This window comes from Centruroides vittatus, unplaced genomic scaffold (genome assembly GCF_030686945.1).
Source record: "Centruroides vittatus isolate TY-2023 unplaced genomic scaffold, ASM3068694v2 contig_651, whole genome shotgun sequence".
Classification (NCBI taxonomy): Eukaryota; Metazoa; Arthropoda; class Arachnida; order Scorpiones; family Buthidae; genus Centruroides; species Centruroides vittatus.
The window spans coordinates 162,394-187,726 of NW_027122405.1; the positions used below are offsets into that span (position 1 = coordinate 162,394).

At 29.0% G+C, this 25,333-nt stretch overlaps 1 protein-coding gene across 4 annotated transcripts in view; it reads right to left on the bottom strand.

The window, feature by feature from the left end:
- The window catches only part of LOC136979878 (cytoplasmic polyadenylation element-binding protein 2-like), a 197,812-nt gene that overhangs the window by 12,435 nt on the left and 160,044 nt on the right, over window positions 1-25,333 (bottom strand). For 2 of the 4 annotated variants that reach the window (XM_067275901.1, XM_067275899.1), the window contains 4 exons: window positions 21,599-21,622; window positions 9,769-9,954; window positions 1,502-1,591; window positions 1,098-1,216 (listed from right to left, as the gene is read on the bottom strand). In XM_067275901.1, the coding sequence (XP_067132002.1) occupies window positions 1,098-1,216; window positions 1,502-1,591; window positions 9,769-9,954; window positions 21,599-21,622 (419 nt within the window). The remainder of the gene's footprint in view (window positions 1-1,097; window positions 1,217-1,501; window positions 1,592-9,768; window positions 9,955-21,598; window positions 21,623-25,333) is intronic. The other 2 variants (XM_067275902.1, XM_067275900.1) reach the window with 1 other exon arrangement.

A 25,333-nucleotide genomic window follows, 5' to 3' on the forward strand; every position in this document is an offset into this window, starting at 1 on the left:
AAGTATATAGAAATTTTCACTTTCTAAAAAGTAAAAACTAGAAAACAAAGAAAAATTAATTTAAAAAGTCTTATATATGAGAATCATATAAAAAGAATTTTTCATACATTTTTACAGTTCTAATACAGGTGGATGTCATTAACAATTTTTTGTCATTACACCTATTCATGTTAGAAGTAATTTGTGTTATAAGTCATATTGCCATTTGTGTAAACATTTATAATAAAAATTAGAAAATATATATATTTTGTTTCATTTAACTGGTATTTCATTTTTTTCATTACCATTCACATTTGTTTTTGGATAAGTTCAAACTAGTTACTAAAATAAATTGCTTCAATTTTTTTTCTTGATTCTTTAAATTACTGATAAAATTTGGGATAGTGAAGTATATCATCATTATTTCTACCATTTTTTTTTTTGCCATCATTCACTTTGGGAAAAAGTTTTAAAATTTTGAACAAACTATTTTATGATTTATTGCAGTGCTTATGTAAAGTAGATGCTGGAAATAGCATTGTCAGATGTAGTGAAGAAAAACTGCAAACTTTTTTTTAATGTAGTGAAATCATCTAAAACGTAGCCTGATATTAAAAGTATAAGGTGAATATAAAAAAACACAACTTTCCAAAATGCATAGAATCTCTATGTTAAATCATAACAACACTTTGGGTGAAAAAATCCCAAAATGGATTATTTTTACTTTCCCAGCTCTGTTATATGTAATAGAGGGAAAAGTACAGTGATCAGTCAAAAAATAACCCCTCCCTTTAGAATCAAGAAAATACAGTATTTACTAATGCTTTTTTATAAAATCAAATCCATTTAAAACTTTTTTTACAATAATTACTTATAGCCTCATTACAAGTGATGGTACAAAAATTATATAAATATCACAAGAAATATTATGTATTAGAAAATTAAATCACAAGTTGGTCAATAAGCATTCATGTACTTAAAAGTAAAATGAATGCCAATGATTAACTTCTGAATTGATTCTTAATCACAGATTATTAATATAAATGGAAATATTATTTCTAGCTCTACTAAATATTACTTTTTCAATGAAATTTTTATTTAAAATATTTTTTTCTTACAGGTTTGTCTTTGATAGTAGGACTAGAAACACAGAGATATAATTTATCTTCTTCTTGAATGCAAGCATCAATAAGTGCTTGCACTGATGATTCATCTTGAAACAATAGAAATGCATAACCTAAAATAAGAAGAAAATGCTTATTATTATTATTATTAAAAAATTAATTTTATGGAATCATTTGGAAATTCAAGAATATTATGAATTATTTACAAAATTTAATAAATACATTTTATATTTTTTGCCATTAAAAATTTTATTTATAAAACTTGATAAATATCTATTTATTAGGTTTTACATTAAAAATTTTTTATATTATTTCATGTGTTAATGTATTTAAATATTTTAATTTTGCATGGAATTTACTTTTTAATTCTAATATATTCAAATTAGATAAATTAATACCTTTTGGTGGAAAATATGATTTACTCTCAGCTTTATGGGGCCAATCAACCACTAATGGTCCAAATCGACGAAAACTTGAAGTAATTTCGTCTAATACAACAAAAGTTACATTTTTATAAAATGTAATTTTATATTATAAATTTATATTAAATAAAATTAACATAAATTTAATTAGTTCATCATTATAGTATTAATACAATATAAAGTATATAGAAATTGTTTTTCAAACCAAATAAATTAAAAATATTTTAAATTAAAAAGAATTTATTGGTTAGTATTTTCAATAAATTCAATTTTTAGGTACTAGAATATATATATATATATATATAGGAAAGTACAGCTTTTAAAATACAGTTTATAATGAAATGGATACACAGTAGAAGTTTGTTAATCTGGCAACTTTCGAAATAATAGTACCAGATTAATGAATATTTCTTGTTCTTTTCTCAAAATTTGATAACTTTTATATGATCTGAACATTGCAAACAATGCAGTATGTGATTTTACATTGGTACTGAAGTTCTGTACCAATGCAGGCTGTTGTATGCTTTGAATTCATTTATGCCTGCTTTTTAATCAATCTGATGATATAAAGCATAACTACACCGAATTAAGATTGATCGAAAACCTGCAAAAACATCAATGAACATGTTATTACACAAAATCAACACTCATAATTATTCATGTGCACATTCTGTAACATTTATTTTTAAGACATATACTGTTTACATCAGGCCTGGCCAACCCAAATTGTTTCGTGAGACACTTTGATCACACGTAACATTACAGTGGGCCACAATTTAGGCAAACATGCTTTTAAAAAAGTAAAACAAATACAAAATGAATAAGATTTTATTGTTATACCAAGAGTTTGTGCTCACACTTGCACATTATAACAATGACACATGCTAATTTTCATTTATTTAATTGTTTAGGTATACACATAATGGGAAACAAAAGTTGTAATAAGATATATAACAGACATGGGCAAATGCAACTTTTGTTGAAAGTGTTAATTTCTGTTTTTTTATTATTATTTTTACAATTTTATATTTATAATTTTGTGAAAATATGTTTATTAAAAAAATTCAATATTTGTTTTATATTATATTTATATTATACAATAAAATTGCGCGCCTTACCATACTATCCGCCACGACAGTACAGAACTGCAGCTCCCATGCATTTTGCAAAACCTACATTTCAGCTCCCATTGAACTCTCGCTTGCCCACCCGATATATAATATTGCTTAGCGGGCCACACAATTTAACATGATGGGCCGCAGGTTGGCCAGGCCTGGTTTCCATATATGTAATTTGTGAATCATAAAATCTACACATGCCCCAAGTATGAGAAATTGTTTTATATACACTTTCCTTGAACATTACTGAACAAAAAACAAGTTTGCTAGTTCTAACAATGTTAGTTCAGTACAATACAATGTAGATATGCAATATACCAAACTACACTGCATTGTATTCAATCTGACATGAACAAATTGTGTAACAAAATCAGTGAGTTTTCTTTATCACATTGCTCTCAAACTCACAGTTGATTTCCCAACATGTAGCAATGCACAGTCACATTCTCACCTTTGCCTTGATTTCTGTTCAGGATCATTAGCCCACTACATGTCCAAACAAATTCGAATTTGCAAAATACTAGCATGTTGGATTATTATTAAAAAATTCTGGACTACTACCTATTTTCCAGAGGATGCACAAATATCAGGTGCCAGATTAACAAGCTTCTACAGTAGAATAATTTAAAAAAATTTTACATAAAATATTAAAACACAACTCAATGATCAGGAAGATGGTAGAAAGGCTAAATATAGTTTAAAAATGTTTTATTAAATTGCACTAAAATTGTTTCAAATTATTATTGGATCCAATAAATTTAAACTCTATATTTAATATTTTTTTTACAGAGCAATTCTCTAATAGATCATATCTATTTGCCATATAATCTTTATCTAAAAATTACAAAAAGAATTGAATAGCATGTGAAATTTAAAGAATCATAAACAAGTAAAAACATTTAATTAGCCTTTAATAAGCTGTTTTCTGAATTAAAGAATTTTGGATACCTCTTAGATTTAAATAAATGTTTGAATTCATTGAATCAATCAGTATTAAAGTTTAATTATTGCATTCAATTATTTCTTTTGAAGGAGAGGATTTTTTTTAATATACATACAGTGGAACCTCGTTTAGCCAGCTCATATGGGACAAGATCCAATCCAGATCATCGAAAATCTGGATCCAGAAAATTCATTAACATCATAAATAACACAGTTTAGATGTACATTATATTTTATTTATTGCACATTATGTATACTTTTACAACAATATTAACAGTATAAAGCAAAAGACATATCTACCTACAGTATCAGCTTCTTATTTTCTATCAGGTACATAAATTTCCTGATCATTTGTGAGGTAGAGCTTTTTATGACCTTTTTCAAGGTCAACCAGTTAATAAGCTTAGTGCTCCATAGGAAAACTAAAAGACAATTTTGAACCAAAGTAATTGTGATATACTGTACTATACCTATTTTTGTTACCAGATCAGTTATAACGTCTCAGGTGTTCAAAATTGGTATTGAGTGAAGGAAAACAGTATTCTTACAGCTGCAACATTATACCCAGGCAAGAATATACTACTAACAACTTAGTTCTCTCATTTTTCATGTATATATGTTTTCCATCTGTCTACCTTTCTTATTCTGGATAAACCAGAGATCCAGATTAATGGGATCTGGATAAACAGGGTTCCACTATAATGGTAAATTACTCTTGATAAAAAATAGTTCTGTTAAAAGAATTCTTAACAATAAATGAGCAATTATTTATTGTGCTGCAATTTTTAATCATAGTTTTTAAATTTAATATATATACTCTCCACCTCAAACTACCTCCACCTGTCTTGCCCCTGTACATCATACTTTTCTCTTAACAATAGAGTCATGCCAGTCATCTATCTAACTCCTTTCTGGGAAAAATTTTTGAATTGAAATAATGTGACTTCCAGTTTGCATTAGAAGTTTGTATATAGTCAATCAGGGTCTCCTGCCCCTAATCTTTCCATATCTGGTCTCAGCTTTCATCTAACTCTGTTCTCTAGATTAAGGAAGGACAGACAGACAGATAGATGGACAACAGTGGGAGTTTATAGGTCTACAATTTTTTCAAATTGCAGCCCAATTAATGAAGTTTAATTGTGAAAATTTTGAATTAAAGAAATATTATAAAAGATTTCATTTTGTTACCTTCAAACTGGAACAAAGCCGTTTAAATCTTTTGCAAAATCTGAAATTCTCCTAATCTAATGTTTTGTCTCTAGTGATTTTTAAAATTGAATGAATTTTGTACCTTGTGTAAAATTTTCAACTGTTTTTAGCGATTAGTTTGTGAGTTATTCAAGTTTGAAATCGTCAAAATATTGTGAAACACCCTTATAAAAGCAAAGCTATGTTGACAAAATTATAGCGGTTCTTGCTCTATTGTTTCTCATAGATCAAAGTGCCTCCCATACTATAAATGAATGAGTTAACGTTAGCATATCACAGTTCAGATAGAATTTTCACTTCAAATTTCAAAGTAACCATGTTTTGAACTAAATTCCTTAACATGTAAATCTCTACATCCCCAGCAAGGACATAAGTACAGTTATGAACTAATGGGATTTTGAACTATCTGAGTTGAAATTAACAAGGATTTCCTATATTGTTACGTTGTTATTATTAACCATCTTTCTCTTAGTTTGTATCAACTGTATCAACCATTTTCTCTTAGTTTGTATCAACACTTTTCTTTAAAAACATGTTATTTGGTTATGTGGCATATGCTTCATGATCCAATAACAAAATTAGATGGAAAGAAGTAAAAATTATTAAGAAAGGGGAAATAGTAGAAAGATAAGAACAATGGAAAAAATACAAATTTACAAAGAGTCAACAATCAGGAGTATGTTAGTGACAAGGATATTGACAACTTCCACAATGCTTGGTGTTACATATATAAAAATGAGTGATTGAAATAGTGTAAGACACCATTGTTCATAATTGTTTTGAGATAGTATTTTTATTAACTTTATTTATGTATTTTTACTTAGCCATTTATTTTCATAATGACACTTAATCATTGCAATGTTTTTAAATACAGTCAAATTCAGTTATAATAAGCATTAGGGGACCAGCAAGATTTACTTGTTATATCCATGAAGAACGGTAACATAACTAGAGGGAGAATGGGCAGCTACCTCAGGTGCAAACACATTGGGTGGCAAAATTTATAGCTACATTAGAGATAATTAATGAAGTCTATCTTTTAATTTTTAATTCTAAATAAGTTAATTAAAAAAAAACCATGTAATTACATTATACTGTATTTTTTTAAATAATTTTATAAACTACAATATAATTAATATTAGTACTATCTTAAATTACAAAAAATAGTTTAATTAATAATATGTCTGATTTCAGTTAGTCTTTTTTATCTAAAAATCTTAAAATTGATGTTTGCTTTATTTTTTTCATAATTCAATACTGTCAAAGATAACAAAGAACTGTGAACTTTCTACATAGTCAATGTTTTTAGCACTACATTCTAACTCATGAATAATTTTTACTTTTTGGTAATCCAAGTGATATTTCGTTTTCTTCATGGACAAGGTGTCTATGAATGGCTAGAAATGGACTTTTCTATGTCGCATAGATTAGTTAGAAACGAACCCGAGTATATGGTAAGTGATAAATAGGCCTGTAATCCATGCAGGTCATAAAACTAAGTAATCCTTTTAGTTTTATCTATTCCGTGAATTTAGTAACACATTTCTTACTACTTGAACAATCAAGAATGTTTGTGTGTTTGTGTAGCTACTGAAAATTTTCTAACAACAAGGGTACTTTGTGGATGTACTAACAGTGAAAAAATGTATAGAAATATGCAAAAATTAAAATTGTTATGGCATTTTGCTCATTATAATCACAAACTTGTTATATCCAAGTTCAATTGTATTTATGTTTATTCCTTTTGAAATTTTATTCTTAACCTTGCTCTCTGTATAACCTGAAGATGCTCCTATGACGATCAGAAGTACTTGTTCATTAAAGCTCTTTACTGCTGGAAAAATGTTTGATTTCTATACACATGCCCAAAACTTAAGGAAGAACACAATTGCTAGTGGTGATAGCCAAAGAAAAAGTCATCAAGCCAATTGGTGATGAGCCTGCCACAACATTGTGAGTGCTGCATTGTAGTTTGAGGTGAACATACTCCATACTGACAGCTCTCTCTGCTTGGGTATTGTTAAGCACTTTCCATTCATTTTCTACCTATGTGCAACTGCTGTATGTACCATTTTCATCAAAGACTTACTTTAATTCCTTTGATTTGTAAAAATCCTACAAGTTGTTGTGTATTATCCTGTGTTAATGCCAAGTAATATAGTTCTTGTCATATTTGTCTGCATTCATCAACAGTTTTCTCTATTCATGTATACATGTCATTCATCCTTAAGTTTTGAACACTTGTAATACAACATAGTAACCCATTTTGTTGTTATATAGCACTATTCATGAATTATACAATACAGGACTTCCCAAACTGAGCATTGCGACACCCAGGGCATCGAGAGACAATACCCACAGGTCACCTGCACGCAACGTAATGAGTAAGTGCGCGGCACATGCATCTCATCATCCCATTCCTCCATTTTCCCACTCTTTCGTTCAATCTTTTGTTTTCATCAATTACAAGTGTTGATACATCAGTGTTTTGATTTCAAGTGTGTTGTATTTAATTTACACATCGTAATTTACACATTCCTCCATTTTCCCACTCTTTCATTCAATCTTTTGTTTTCATCAATTACAAGTGTTGATACATCAGTGTTTTGATTTCAAGTGTGTTGTATTTAATTTACACATCGTAAACTGGATAACTTTATTCAAATAAATATAAAACGTGTTGAAGACTCAGGAGAGAGTACAAAGGAAACTATAAAAAAAACGAAAAAGGTACAGAAAATATGATGACCATATGATTTTGGATTTACCTACATTGGCAAAGGAAATGTGGAACTACCTCAATGTGTTGTTTGACATAAGGTGCTGGCAGCTGAAAGTATGCTTCCTAATAAATTGAAACATTATTTAGAAACAACTCATAGTAATTTATAAGGAAAACCACAAGATTTTTTTCTAAGAAAATTGCGAGAACTGAAAAATCAGTCAACATCCTTGTTTTCCAGAGCATCTATTCCCTCCAGAGCACTGCTCACCTCTTACAAGGTCGCTCACTGTATTGCCAAATGCAAAAAGTCACACACGATTGCTAAGGATCTTATTTTACCTGCAGTGATTGATATGGTATCAGTGATGATTGGAGAATCAGCAGCTAAAGAAATAAAAAATATTCTTCTTTCTAACAATATGCTGCATTCATGACATAGCTGAAGACATTAATGAGCAAATCACGGAAAAACTTTCTGGTTTATTTGCCATTCAACAGGATGGCAAATAAACCAGAAAGTAAATAGTACCAGACAATACTAATGATGCTCAATTAATGTTATGTGCGGTATGTCGAAGAAACAAATGCATGTGAGGATTTGTTATTTTGCAAAGAAATAACTGATACCGGGAAGGCTAGTGATTTGTTTGTGATCATAGATTCATACATGGAAGATAATAACATTCAATGGGAGAACTGTGTCAGTGTGTGTACAGATGGAGCTCGCGTAATGTCAGGGCAGTATGGAGGACTTCAAGCTCTCATTAAAACCAAGGCTCCAAATGCAAAATACACACATTACATCATACATAGAGAGGCCCTAGCTACAAAAAATATTTCACCTGAATTAAATCTTGTGATGGATATAATTATTATACTTTAAGACCCGTGAAGGCAAGATTTTTCCAAAAGCTTTGCGAAGATTTGGGTGCCGAGCATACATCTTTATTACTGTAACTCTCATTGGTTGTTGAGAAATAATGTACTCTCTCGTGTATACGAATTAAAAAATGAGTTGTACACATATTTATTGATAGAATCGCATCGTGACGCAGAAAAGTTTAAAGATACTGACTTATTAATAAAATTGGCGTAGCTTTGCGACATATTTGAGAAATTAAATGTCCTTAAGAAATCGCTGCAGGGAAACAAAATGCATATACTGCAACTGGCTGATAAAATTGCAGCGTTTAAAAAGAAGTAGCTGTTGTGGAAAAGAAAAATAGAAGAGGAGCAAGGAAATACTGACTGTTTTCCTGTTTTAAATGGCTTTCTGAAAAAAAAGTCTATTCAAAATCTGGAGCCAAGTTTGCAATTGATATTTATCCAACACTTATCAACATTAAGCATCCATTTTGATACATATTTTCCAAAGAATCTAGATCAATATGACTGGATTAGAGACCCATTCCAATTGACCTCACCCCCATCTACACTTTCAACAGTCAATGAAGAACACTGTTAAAACTATCTTGTGATACGAGCCTAAAACTATGATTCGATAAGGAAGAACTATTTGAATTTTGGAGCAATGTATCCCAAGAATATCCTACTATCAGTACTACAGCTTTGAAGGTTCTTTTACTGTTTGCTACATTGTACTTGTGTGAACTGACTTTTCTGCACTTGCAGTAATCAATTTGAAACACAGGTCACAAATAAATTTAGAAAAAGAAATTAGAGTAGTGATTTCAAAACTTCAGCCATGATTTGATAAGTTATGCTCAGAAAAGCAAGTTCATCCTTCTCATTAATTGTACTGTTATGTTTTCTAATAAATAATAATTATTAGGATTCTATATTCTTTGGAGTTTTCTTTGAATAATAAAGTAATTTTAATGTCTGCTAGAGCTACATGCAGGTATCTTCTTTTAGAAGGGCATCGCAAAAAAATTACAGCCTGTGAAGGGAGTCGGAGTATAAAAATTTAGGAACCCCTGATATAATGTATTGCATCATGGATAATTATATATGAAAGTTTTTTAATGAATGTTCAAAATTTGTTATTCTCAAACTATCATATTAAAATTGAATATATTTCAGTATTAAACAAAGGTTCTTGTAATACATTTTCTTTTATTTATTGAAGACTATTTTGGGAAATTGATATAATGTAATTTACATTTAAATAATACTAAATAAACTTTAAAATATTTGATTTATAACTAAAATTTTTTATTAAATGTATATAAATTATCAATTTCAAATTTGATGAAAAAAAAATAAATATATATATATATACAAATCACCTTCATCAATATCAGGAGGAAGACCACCTACAAATACTTTTCGAGAGTAACGTTCTCCAGCTTCAGATCCTGCTTGTGATTTTGGAGAACAATGTAAAGACGAATTCAGAGAAGGTACTATCTGGTCAAGATGTCCATCATCAATTAAATGATTTTCATCCAGTGTTGTAAAAAATGGAGATTTTCCTTTAAATGTAATATTTTATACAATTAAGTTTAGAAAATAAATTTATTGCATTAAATTTTTTAGAAATTATAACTATATAATGAAAATAAAAATTATCCTATCAAAAATTATGACATGCTTAAATTTTTATATTCTGTTTAAAAAAAATCTATTCAATATAAAAATTACACCATGCAATGTATTTTATTACCATGGAGAAAGAAATTTGCAATAAAATAAAGAAATATAAAAATTGACAATTTAATTTGTGCTCAAATAATACTAACATTATATATTTATAATTAGTGTATTAGCTTCATAATAATAACAATTATGTGACATGATATTTATCAATATGTTTAATAATATATATACATGGAGTATATCACTTAACATTAGATACTGATATGGTACTGCCAATTCTATCCAATACCAATAATTTTCCAACTAATCTGATCCAGTAATAATACTTACTTTTATCTATACTCTACAGGTATTAAAAATAAATGAAAACCTGAAAGCTCATTGGTTTAGAGAGTACAGTAGAGAACCGAAAATCGGAATCAATTGGGGACGGGTTGTTCAGATTAGTGATTTGTTCTGATTACCGATTATGTACGAATAAATATATTAACCTGTCCGATGTTCAAATTTTTCTCCGTTGCGTGTCGCTTCGTGTTGAATTTTCGTCGATTTTAAGCCTAACGAAAATTTTTATAATAATAATCGAGGCTATCGTATTGTTAAAAATTATTTCTGCATTTTGTACAAACAAAATAAATATATTGAAGAATATAAAAACATGAAAATTATACTTTAGAAGTAAATTTAGTATCAAAAACGTTTGATTCAGCATGACACAGTCCGACTGAAAATCGTTCCAATTACCGGCGATTCCGATTAACGAGTCTCTACTGTATTCACTTTGTTCACTTACCATATAAATTCACTTACAAAGAAATAAAAGTTTACAAGTCAATTTATGTGCTTTTTTATGCATGTGTAATTGTCAAGTTTCCCTAGACCTGACTCCAGTATAGTTTTTAGATAAAACTTCAAAATGTACAGTACCTTGAATAAATTATAACAGTATAGAAAAATTGCCAAATTGAAAAAAATTACTATCAAATCTCCAACTGGCTTGAAATATCATCAGACATTTACAATGATGTCAAATCACTAAAAATGTATCTATTCTATGAAATTTTTTATACAAACAGAATAAACAAAAGCATTGTCAGCTTGATCTTTAAACAGAACTTTTCATAAATGAAGTAAGTTACTTTTAAAACAATATTTGTATACCAAGCACATTTTGTTACAGTGTTTGGATCTTTACTTTTCAACAAAAATCTGTATTAATTATAATAAAAATTAATTTTAGTTTATTAAAGAACTGAATATTTATCAATATTGTTACTTTTGCAAAATTTAATTCATTGTCTAGAGAAAAACAATTTGCATTTAATACGAATAAAATAAAGAAAGAAAACTTATCTAAACAATGCAATAAACAACAGTCATTTATACAAATTTAAGAATAAAATATTGATGGATACTACTGTATGCTCTACATTTTAAGAATATGTGTAATGGTAAATGACTCCTGTTTTTTTCTTGAAAAATAAAAGTGCATTCTAATTTTACTTTTCTTCTAACCAGAATACAGTAAAAAAAAAAAAAAAGTTGCTGAATGCCAAAAGGACAAAATAGCTTAAACACATTAAATACTTTTTCTTAAATATCTGGTACTAAAATGGAGGTGTCTTATATGCCATAAAATATGCTAATCATAAAAATTTATGAATTTTTAAACTATATGGTTAAGAAAATTATTCAGCAAATCTTGATTAAACTTAATATTTAGAACTATTTACTAACTTCAATTTTGATATGAGTAATTAAAGATTTATGACTATCAATAGACCTGAATGAACAGAACTCTTTAAAAGCACAATAATAGTAAATATTTCCAGTTGATTATTTATTTCTTATTTATTTATGTCAATTACACTATTCTTTATGATTTTTTTGTGATTAATGAAAAAACTATGATTATTTTATTATTTATATTATATAGTTATCTGTTACACCATTGTTTTCCATTTCTCACAAAAACATAAAAATATTTATTTGAAATCTTGTAACTATTAATCTGATATATATAAAATATATTTAAAACAATGATTTTAGTTTTATGTCAACTTGATAAAATAATTTTGCATAGAATTGATGCAATTATTTTCTTTTTACAATTTTTTAACATTTCATCTAAAATCAATACAAAAGCCTTTGACTATAATTCAATTACAAAATAAAACAAATAAACAATATCTCAATACATTTATGTGGTGTGATCAAGAAGTATTGAGAATGAATTTAATACACAAAAGTTTACAATAATTTCAAATTATAATCAAAAGTCCTTCAAAATACTCCCATTTCCAAATGAACACACACAGCCCAGATTCTAGAATCATATTTTGAAGTCTTTTTCTGAAATAGTAAGCAGCTGCCTTGTATTCTCTTGTTTTTCTTGAACATACTGAAATCTTTTCCTTTTTAACTAGAGTTTGATTTTAGGGAAAAATAAAGTCACAGGGAGATAGGTCTGGGAAATAATGTAGTTTTCAAACCTTTGGAATACTGTTTTTTTTTTTGAGAAACTTCTAAACATGTTATGATGTACGGGCAAAGTGCGTTGTCATGGTAGAGTTGCCAGCTTCTGCTCCTATATAATGCTGATCTTTCGTGATGAATTTTGTTCCTTAATTGCCACACTATCTGTCCTGCTGGAGCATATTCATGATGCATGATTCTCCTATTGAAAAAATTGTTAGCATCATCTTCATGTTGCTGCAACCCTGTCTTGCATTTTCGGCTCAGAGCTTGATGTCTTCCCCTGTGAAGACTGGATCTTAGTTTCAGATTTTTCCCATAAACTTTTTCAAATGTCTTGTACATTTCTTTACATGATTTTCCAAGTTTTTGGCAAAATCTAATCTTTTATTGGTTGATTTTTTTCTGTCATAACTAATGTGTGACACAATAGGCATAAATAAAGCACAGAAGTAAAAAAACCAGGCATACAGGGAATGCCTGACTTAAACCAATAAGATTCAAGCCAAACTCATAGCCAATCACAGAAAAGCTATGTTAATTACAAGTATGTAGTTGCTGAGTTTTGAATTTATAATTGACACTTCAGTTTATACAAGAGTAATCCCAAAAGTAAGGTCTCCTATTTTTTTTAAAATACAAAGAAATGTTTGTTTTCAAATACTGTTCATATCATTTTAAAGTTTGAACATTCATCTATTTTTCTACCTAATTGTTATTGCGGTCAATGCATTTCTATGTGCTGTGGCAATTTTTGTATGCCTATGTCATACCAGCTCACCATCATGTCGTGTTAAACCAATTGAAATTCATTGCCAATTGACAGAAGTGTATGGCAAGTTGTGCATAGATGTCAAAAACATCCTCAAATGGTATAGGGAGTTTGCAGCTGATCATACTGAAATTCATAACAAAGGAAAAAATGGGAGACCGTCAATTTCCGATGCAACAATCGTGAAGGTTGAGCAAACCATGCATGAAGATCGGCAAATCAGTCTGGATGATGTCTTCATATTGGTTCTTGGGGTTTCCCAATGCACCAATTATAGGATTTAAACGGAAAAGTTCCAATATCGAAAGGTGTGTGCAAGATGGGTCCCGCAACATGGTGGCAAGCTGGTGTAACATAGGCATAACAAAAACTGCCACAGTGCCCTACAAAAATGCATCGACTGAAATGGCGATTATGTAAAAAAATAGATAAATGTTCAAGCTTTAAAATGATATGAACATTATTGAAAATAAACATTTATTTGTATTTTTGAAAAAATAGGAGACCTTACTTTTGGGATTACACTCATAATTTAAGATAAAGAGATTTTGAGAGAAAATTACACTCAAACCTGTTTTTGTGTGGTCTATTTTTGTGCGATTTTTTATTTGTGCGATTTTTTGTGTGCGGTATATGAATTTCAATCAAATTGGTATACTGCACAAAAATAATTGCACGTATAAAAAATCGCACAAAAAAAGACCGCACAAAAACGGGTTTGAGTGTATTCAAGAAAACATGGAAGATATATTGAATATAGGCTGAAAATGCAGGAGAAAAAATAAATTTCGAGATAAACATGTTTGAGATAGACAAGTTCAACAGTATATGAAATACGTTTTCTCACAAGTAAATAATATTCTCATTAATAATATACTAAACAAATTAAGACTATAACAAAAACTGATGGATTTGAATAAAATATTCTATATATAATTGAAATGTACTGTATATCCATATAAAGTTGTAGGATCACAAAGAACTAAATATTTTAGTTTTTAAGAATTTAATTTTTCTAAATTCATATTTTTTTCTAAATTCTATTTTAATCAATGAGCTTAATTGCTCATTGATTAAAATAGAATTTTAAAATAGATAACAACAGTCTTCAGAATTTCAGAATATTTTTATTAGAACTATTATATCATATTTTGATATTCTGATTCCTAAAAATGTAGTCATACATTTTAATTAAAATTATTCATTTTATGTCAGTTAGAAGAATACTATATATTCATGCATATAACTTATAATGTATATATATCCCACAGAAAATTATAAAATGTTTGCATAACCTGTCCACTGTTTATCCCACAACTATAGGAGCAGCCATTGCTCCATAATTGTGAGTACATAATTGTAATTTAAAAGTGGCATATAACACATTCCATTGCTTAACCCAAACCTTCTTTCAAATTTTCTTTTAAACAAACACAACTCATGAGTAATCTGTATGAAAACATGATATCTCAAAATCTAAAAAAATGAAAAATATTTACAGTAGAGTGTTGTTTATCCAGATCAATTGGGGACTGGGGTTGTTCAGATAACTGATTATGTATGAAAAAATATATTAATCTATCCCATGCTGAAATTTTTCTCCGTTGGGTGTCACTCCGTGTTGAATTTTCATTGATTTTAAACCTAACAAAAACTTTTATAATAATAATTGTGACTATTGTATTGTTAAAAATTATTTCTTTATTTTGTACAAACAAAATAAATATATTGAAAAATATAAAAACAAAAAAATTATATTTTGGAAGTTAATCTAGTATCAAAAATGTTTGATGCAGCAGGACACAGTCCGACTGGAACGCTTTTGGTTAACCGATGTTTCGGTTGATTGGCTTTCAGATAAACGATGCTCTATTGTAATTTTTAAAATTAACAATAATCATACAGGTAATAATGTTGCATAAATACTAATACAGTATAAATAAAATAAATTTATTTTATTTTTCATTCAAAATGTTATAGTTAAATTAGGACATTGCACAACTTTGTCATATCGCAATAGAATTGAAGCAGATCCAGAATGAAAGAAGTGATCCCTTCACCTGTTAGGCACAGAAGAAGCAATCTTTGTACAATACCTGATGGACACAGACAGATGAAATTTGCACTTGCTGCCATAAAAGAAGCTTTCCTCATACCTGCAGGCCATGGGGGGGGGGACAATTCTTGCACTGGCCAGGTACAAAGACATAATTTAAGAATAAAGCAATCGATGACAATTTCTTTGTTCTTGTTTTGTTCGTTTTTCTTGCCTATTTTTTGTTAGGCGCATATAATACTGTTTTTAACAATTCCGTTAGAAGCACCTGTCGCATCAGAGAGCATGGACATTGTTTTTGATATACAAAGTCATACATTCCTGTTTTCACTTTCCTGGCTCTGTTATAGATAACAGAAGGAAAGTATGATAATTAGTTAAAAATGACGCCCAAAGATTTTTACATTTTTGAAGTTAGGAGACCTTGAAACATTAAGATATCTTTAAAGCTTAATAACTCCTGTGCTTTCAAAAATTTCTGAAATTTTGAAAGATTTGTGTATTATAAAGATTCATGCTATTAAAATTTGGTGGTTTAAGATTGACAGGGTGGGGAGATAAAGAGTGGTTGTGTGTTATATCTCAAGTAGGATTGAACTTAATGACAATTTTACTTGTTATTAGCATTTACAAGTTTTTATAAAACCTATCTCTACACTCAAAATTAAGCTTTTTGCTTTTTATAATAATTAAAAATGTAAACAGTTTTTTAAATGAAATATCATAACAGATTGCACCACCAGAATTTTAAATGTTGCCAGGAAAGTTAAGTGATTTGTTGTTAGACATTTTACATTTAAATGGACTCACATTACATTTCTGGATTCTTTGTCTCAATTAATGGAAAATGGCAAAGTTTTATCAAAATCAAGCCATTAAGTTTGGAAAATGAACTTGATTCTAAAAGCTCACAGAAGACGTGCTAGTGACGACAAAACATCACACGACAAAGTTGCACACTTCGTGCAATATTACTTTGTCACGTGCACTCGTGAAACAACCTTATATCCCAAAAATGAAGTCATGGCCCCCATTTTTTTATTGCATTTTTAGATTATGCATCACAATTAATGGAAAATGGCAAAGTTTAATCAAAATCGATCAAACAGATTTTGAGAATGAACACAATTCCGTAAGCCACATAGACGAGGCTTTGCTAATGCTCTGTGCCGCAATAAAACAAAAACATTCTTTAAATCAATTCAAATTTTGTGTTAGAACATGTATTCAACTATTTACAGTGCATTATATCATAAAATATAAATTTTGTATTAGGATGAAAAACCATATTATTTGAGTTAAAATACATGAAAAATGTCAAGGAAAATTGACAAGAGAAGTTCATTTCTTGCTTGACAATGCATATATCCATACTTGCTCAAGCTGCTACTTGGACTGTGGCTATCAAGCAGCTCATTCATGCACCTTACAGCACAGATCTGACTCTGTCAGACTATTTTTTGTTTTTTATTTATTTATATTTATTTTTATCAAACCTATCAAATAAAAAGTATTGGAAATGGTTGAATAAAATGCAAGATTTGAATTTATTCAACAAAATTTATTTCATCCCTTTGAAAGTAATCCCTTCCCACTGCAGTGCACTAATACCAATGTTTTTTTTCAATCTTCAAAACATGCTTTTAAGTCATTTATGTGAAACCCTTCCAGGACTCACAGCAAATTTTATGGCATCAATTGACTCAAAACAGTGACCACAAAGTGGAAATTTTAGTCAAGGATCAGGAAAAAGTTACATGATGCCATATCAGATGAATAGAGCTTGCAGAACAATATTTGTTGAGTTTTTGGCCAAAAATTGATGAACAACAAGAACATTGTGAGCAGATGCATTATCCATCAATTTTCTTGCCACAAATCAGGTTGTTTTCTACAAATTGCTTCATGCAAGGAACAAGGAATGCAAAACACTCAAGTAATATTCTTTGTTGACAGTTTGGCCAGTCAGAAAAAAACAGTCAAACAACTGATGTTTGACTGACTTTGATATGGTCTTTTTGGTCTTGCTTCACCTTCTGCCATTCACTTGATTGTTAAGCTGTTGCTGTTTCAATGTCAAAAACATAGATCCATGTTTCATCATATAACAATGCAGTTTAAGAATGATTTGCCTTGAGAAAGCATTTCCTTGGCCACTTGAATACATTGTTGTTTTTGGAAAAAAATTCAGCATTTTCAGGATGACTTGAGAAGTGACACGATCCAAAAGTTAGTGGGATATGTTCAATAATGTTTCTAATTGTTAAACAATCGTTGAGTATCAAATCTATGACTTGAGTGATGTATTGTTCATCAGTTGAAGTGAATGGCCTACCAGAGTGTGGTTCACCTTTGACATGTTCTCTGTCTTCCTTGAACATCTTGTACCACTCAAAAACTCTTGTTTTTTGATAGACTATCATCATCCAAGGCTTTCTGTAACATTTCTAATGATTTTGTAGCAAAACAAAATTTAATGCAATGTTTGCTGAATTCTTTATACACAAAACAAACATTTATTTGAAAATGAAAACAGATGATGACATACAAATTGCTGCAAGATGTTGATAAAAGTCAAACCAATTGACAAAAAATAAATGATTTCAGTGTCCTCTTGCATATGCACAGTTTAAATAACTATTCCTATTGTATTTTTATCATAGTAGTATGTCAGGTATGACTTAACATCATGGCAACTGCAATTAAATAAGTGTATTAAATTTAGTACATTTTCATATAATATTCCATAATTAATGTCCAAGATATTAAAGAAGCCTTTATTACTACTTTGGTGACTGCACTGCTAATAACCACAGTGTGACTATCTTTACAGTAATATAAAAGTTTATCTCTCAAACATTTTAGTCTTCTTAATCATCTTCAGTCAAAAAATTTACAATTCAAAAATGAATGAAAGCCTTAATGTATTTTATAATCACTTAATTTAAATACTAATGTTTTTGGAACAATACCAAAAAAAATATTTTAAATGCATATGCTGGACTTCCATTTTATTATCTAATATATATATTTTTAAAAATACAGTAAAACAAGAATATAACTTATTAAATATAAAATGAAAAAACTCCTAAATTAACAATAAATACAGGTACCCCTCGTATAATATGGTAGTTATGTTTTGAAAAAAAAAAAAAACAAACAACTAATGAGAAACATGGGATTAAGTTCTAAAAGTTAGCAAAAGTATAGTATTCTTTCAGTGACAAAAAATAATACTATACTAAGAATACTATTATTAGTTAATTATTGATTGCTTTAATAGCAATCAATAATTAACTAATAATCACAATTAAAAGTACTGTATTAAGCATTAATATTAATTTTAGTTAAATGAGGGCATTTTCTTTTTAGTCAGTATTGTCATCTTCTGAGCTTTTCTCTTGATCTTGATCAAAAATATCAGCAATGTCTTCATTTTTTTATTATTACCATAAAAATAAAAAGATGTTATTAATCAAAAATTTGTTCTAGTGGGTCACATTTGTTCAAAACATGGACTGAATAATTTTTTTTCCTCCAGAATTTGTATTCAACTATTGAGATATTGCAATATTTCTTTCATCATTTTATGAATAAATGCTTACCTACAGTTAAAAAAAGCTTAATATTATTTACATAAAAATGTTTAAATTAACTTTACTAAATGTGAAGATTAATCTATAAAAATAAAATGCAGCTGACAGTCTTAAAGGCTAAAATCTGAAAGCAATGGTAATGACACCTGGCTTATAAGAGAGCTAGGACAAGGAAGAAAAAAATTGCACTATCAGTTTGCATTAAACCTGATAAAAGGCACAAAACAAATTGAAAATTTCAATATTCTAAAATCTGGGGTAAATTTGAGACAATACGCATTGTTTACTTAAAGAAACAAATATCAAATAATGGAGTTTATGAAAATTGTGAAATTTTATATGGAGAATTTTCCAAATTCTTGAACTGTGTTAGAGCAAAACTAGAAACTGTTTTGTACAAGGGATATCCCCAATTTTCCAACTATATTAAAGGGAAACCATGTTGTACAAGGAATATCCGTATATGAACTACAAATAAATCTTAAGACAAATTTGTAATATTGTTAAAACAGCTAAAATTTTATTTATCTTTTTATTTATAATTTATAAACTTGAAAGTACAGATTACAAGGTTAAATTTGATTGTCAAAATGAGTTATTGTTAAACATTGTTTAATATTTAAATACAGTAAAATCACAACTCTAAAGAACCTTTACTTCCAGTAACAAAATGTTTAATAAATCATAACAAAACATTTAATATGTTTTGTTACAATTTATTAAAGTAAAGGTTCTTTAGAGTTGTCATTAGTACGGGTAATTAAGTTAGAAGATATCTTTACAGTTAAATCCCGTAAATCTGGCTCAAACAGGACTGGGTCCAATTGGATGGCTAAATCTGAATAATCTGGAAAAATCATTAATATAAATAATGCAGTTTATAGACTTTTCATTTTATTCTATAACATAACCATCTCTCCCTTTAGACATCATTTTCACTGCATTTACTTTATTTCACAAATGTTTAAAGATAAGTGAAACTCAGCAAAACAATAGAGACTTTAGGGTGTTGAGTGAATAATAACTTGTGAAGTTACAAACAATAAACTTATTAACACTAACTGCCTTGAGAAGCACAGCATTTTTAATCAACAGGAAAGTAGCAATTTTTTAAAACTGAAAATCTTAAATGATTAAAAAAGGTTCAACAACATATTAAATAAATTCAAAGAACACTCCCTCAGAATGCATAAGAATGATCATCATATGCCAATTCATAGAAAGCAAGCCAATTCTTGTTACACTCAGGAAAGAATGTAATTATGAGTTCTTTGATCTTTTGCATTTGTAGTTTTTCTGTATCTTTCTGAAATAGGGATTTTTTTTTTTTATAATCTGGATAAACTGGAAATCCAGATTAATGGGGTTCCACTGTATGCCATCACCAACAACAATAACTCTAAATTTTTTAAATTGTACAATATAATAGGACCATGAGACTAATAGCAAACAAGTAGTGTAAGAAAAAGTTGAAAAGAACTTTAAACTATAACAAAAATCTACTTTATTGGAGCTCACTTTCAGAGACTGTTATTCAAGTGAGCTCCAAGAAAGCAGATTTATACATTACAGAATAATAATAATAATACTTATGCGGAAATATATTTTCGCTTCAGAACATATTGAGTGCATTGCTTACTAAAGCTGCTTTAGTCAAGCTGAAAGTTTCTTGAAGCTATTTATGCATTCAAAGGAAATAGCTTTTATACTGTTGTTTTTCTATTTCTAAATTTTTATTTTTACGTAAATCAAAATGTTTACTCAGAAATAATGCAAAATTACAGTTGATATAAAAAAAATTTATCACAAGATAGCTGATGACATACACTTTCCCAGTCGAAATTTTATACTTTGCCATTTGTAGCAATCAACTTGAAATTTATCTTCAGCATTTCTGCAGCAGCTGCTAAACTATCTTTTAACAAAGCCATTTTAAGCAGCTTTGCTAAAAAATGTGCTGATTATCAACTAATGTTAAATATAACCAATGCAATGGAATTAAAAACAGGTGGTAATGGGTTATGACCCAATGGTTTATTTGAATTTCATTACTTATGTCACATATTTGATCTTACTATGAATCTTTAGCTTAATAATAACCTTTCATATAAACTTAACTATTAATGTAAGACTTAAAACAGAAACTAAAAGTTTTTTTAAGAAACTAAATAATTTTCTTTTTATACATTGCAAAATTGTTTTATCTACCCATGTTTCAGATTCTTAAAATAGTTGCTAATTGTTAATATTGATTATTATTAATGTAATTTTGTATAATGTACAAATTATGATATTCAGTTATAATTTAAAAATAAAAGAGTAAATCATTTTTGCAGATGCCAATACTAAACAAATTTTTCTACATATTAATATATCAGTATTAATTTCTATCATAAATTTAAATAAACAAGTAATTTTTTTTTTAAACTGTATATTATTAGTTATAAAGTTGAAAAGACTATGTGTTTCATTACAGTTGTCTAAATATACTATAGCATTGTAAATTACAGTTATAGATCTCTTCTATGTTTAAATTTAATTTTTTTTTTCTTTTTTTAAATTTGACTAATTCAATCAATTGCAAAAATGAATTATTCTTTCTATGAAATTCAATAATATACCTCTCCTTCGTCCACAACTACGAGCTGCATGAAATAAGATAAAATTATGGAATATATTTCTCTCATTAATTTCTAACATTTTTACATAAAAATATAACATGCAGTGTCATAATCATGCATAAATTATAATTAATGTTATAGTAAAAACAACAACATAATGACTTATTAAAATGACAACTATGAAGAAAATTTTAAAACGTTTTATAATATAAATATTGAAAATACTGCAATTTTTCAAACAGTTTAAATAAGATAAACAAACATCCTATTTTTCTTTCTTTTCTTCAATAAATTTCAATGCTTCAAAATAAAACTCTATCTTCAACAGAACATTAATTCTTTTCAGTAAATCAGATAAAAAGTTGATTGTGTATTATTGTTCTATTGGAAATTGAATTTTTTATTTTAAAGGCACTAAGTAATCTAAAAACATTTCTATATAAATAGGGTAGTTAGTTAATTCTCATTTTTATTACACAAAAAATAAAAACTGGCTTCCAAATTTACTGGATTGCATAACAATTTGAAATAAATTAAGCCATCAAATTAAAAATTTTTCAATTTAGTACTACAGATAGGATTGTTATTGTCTAGTAAAAGTTTTATTAATTAAATATATTTATTTAGTCATTAAAATTTATGCTGAATGGTAACATGCCTGTCTTTAGAACTAAATTAAAAGTTTTTAATTTGATGACCATATTTACTGGTATTCCAAATCATTATGTAATCCTATTAATTTCTTAGTTACTTTATTTGTTTAGCAAAGAATGTAACAAAGAAAATATTTTAAATTTTCTTTAAATTTTGAAAGTAAAAAATTTTAAACATTCTAAACTAAACTCAGTAACACTCCAAAATCTTAATCACAAATACAACAATTGTTTTATTGGAGTTTATTACTTCAGATATCCAAGCACTTTTAGACTTCTTCAGCCAATCTTCAGGGACTGACAAGTAAGAATCAGAACTTAAAAATATATATATATCTTATATATTCTAAAGAAAGTTCTGAGTTTGTATGTGAAGTAATGTACTCCAAAAAGCAACTGTGTTTGATTTAAAGATTTTGGAATGTTAGTGAATTTACTAGAGATGGCAATGCTGGCTGATAGTAAGAGAAAGAAGATAAAGCAGTATCTAGGAAAGACACTTTAGTTGAATGTAGAAAAAATGAGATTTTTCTGTGATGCTTGTGTAATATTAAACAGGTGGTAATGGAGACTTACTATGTACCTGTAAGAGGATGAAACATAAGCTTAGAATTTATGTCTAAATAAGATGATTTCTGTGAATAAGATAATAGAAGTTCTGTGCCTGGAATATGATCAGATCTTGGAGGAGAGTTTCAGATGAAGAAAGGGTGAGGCTAAGACATCATCCATCATATTTGTCCAGATTAGTGCACTAATCACATCTAATCTTAAAAATGGTGGAACACAGTCACTAATCCAGGATTTAACCCATAGGATGAACGACTAGTTTTATATTTTTATATAAGAATATTACCTTATACATTATATAAGAATATTGCAAACTATTGTCTCTGTTTAAAACACAAAAACAATAGTTTGTAATATTTAACAGCATTTATATGTCATTATATTTGTTACATATAACACTGTGCTTCTTGTATATGTTTGTCTTACATTTTCTATAAATTATTTTATTCATTTGACCAATTTTGAAGGGACATACAAAGCAACATTCTTTTACTTTCCCAGATGTTATATATAGCAGTGGGAATGTATGGCAATCAGTCAAAAATGACCTCCCAAGATTTTTACATTCTGAATCTCAGGACACCTTGAAACATCCAGAAATGCAAACAAATTTGAGGTTTTTCCTGTGTGTGTGTGTGGGGGGCACAATTTTGTTCACCATCTTTGAAGCTTAATAACTCCTGTGATTTTTGTCATAAACTTCTGAAATTTTGCAGAAAGGTTTGTTTATTAGGGAAATTAATGCTATTAAATTTTGGTGATTAAAGGTCTAGGGCAGGGATGGCCAACATACAGCCCGCGTAATGGGTTTATCTGGCCTGCAATTAATTTTTCAACATTAGCTACTTAACTTCCAATAATTGGTGGAATGGATTCGTGATACTTCTTCATGTTTTAAAAAAATTCCATTGTAGAGATTTACAACTTTTGTATTTGTCTGTTATAAATTTACACTATTTGAAGAATGAAAGACTCTACACTCACTGAAACTCATCTGCCATTCCACCATGTCACTCTGTTTATGTTGACGTTGTTTGATGCACAGCACCGTCTGCCCGTTGACCTTTTCTTTTTTGCTCGTACGTTTCTTCATGTTGTAAAATGACATTGCGCATGCATCAGAACTTCTGTTATTTAACATGATTTAATTTTAATATTTCATCCGGCCCATGAAAGAATTTCTCTTTCCAATCCGGCCCAGGGGCAAAAACTGTTGGCCACCCTGGTCTAGGGGAGGGGAGATAAAGAGGTTCATGTGTATCTCCAATAGGGTCAGATTTAATGATGATTTTACTTATTAGCATTTACAATTTTTTCAATAAAACCCATCCCTACCTTATAAAATGACAAAAAGTTTAATTTTAAATAGTTAAAAATAGTTAAAAAGTTTTTGAATAAAATATAACAGATGGCATCACCAAATGTTGCCAGGAAAGTTAAGCATTTTATTGCTGGATTTTCAATTATTTCTGGAGCTTCTACCAGTCTAATTTTAATGAAGTGTAAAGCAATGCATACTCCAGTAAAATTTTAATGATGATTCTCAAACTTTTTTGAACCACTGCACTCTTCGTCAACCCAATGCTCCCAAACCCATTTTCCATTGTCAGAAAATCTTGGAAATATTTGACAAATATAGTGATTGGAAATTGCTCACTGTGAAGAATCCCTGGCCAGGAAGTAGAATGCTGTAATATCCTTGAGTAAGGTGATGAGTTGAAATGTACTGCACCTGTGGTCACATGTAGATAGTGCGGCAGGCGTTTTTCTTACTCAGTCACATTGATAATGCATCCAGTCACCAATCCAACATTCTGAAACTACAAACATTCTGTGCCACACCTCCTTTACTTTTGAGGACTTATCTTCAACATCAAGGTGTCCTGATGGGAAGCCCACTATCGGGTACATTGTGTGAATTAGTCATCTGTAAACTAGAACACTCCATCCTCTCTAAATATGAGGATACGGTTCTCAATGCCCAATACATAAATGACATCTTTATTCTTTGGTGCACAGAACCTACCATACAGATGGTACTGGATGACTTTAATAATAATCCATACAGACTACATCTCAACTTGGAGCAACATAACTGTAAAGGGTGTACTTCTTAGACCTAGATATCAAATTGAGAGATGGATGCATAGTCACAGGGATGTACAGAAAACCAATCTATCACCCCATATTCAATCCTTCAACCTCATATGATCCCATCCCGTACAAGATGGCCACCTTTAACTTTTTGGTTTGTAGAGCATTTTTGCACATCTTCGATCCTTATAAAAGGATGCAAGAACTATAATCAGCAACCAGGCAGTACAACATGGATACTAGGGGGATCATAAAACACCATTCTTCCAAAGCACATTTTGGGACTCACAATCCAACTCAATCTGAAATGTACAAGGCAGTCATGTACTGTACAATGCAACGCTGGCTCCTATTTACAGAGAAAGCATACACCAATAACATCAAATTGGCCTACAAAAGGAGCCCACATATCTTTTCT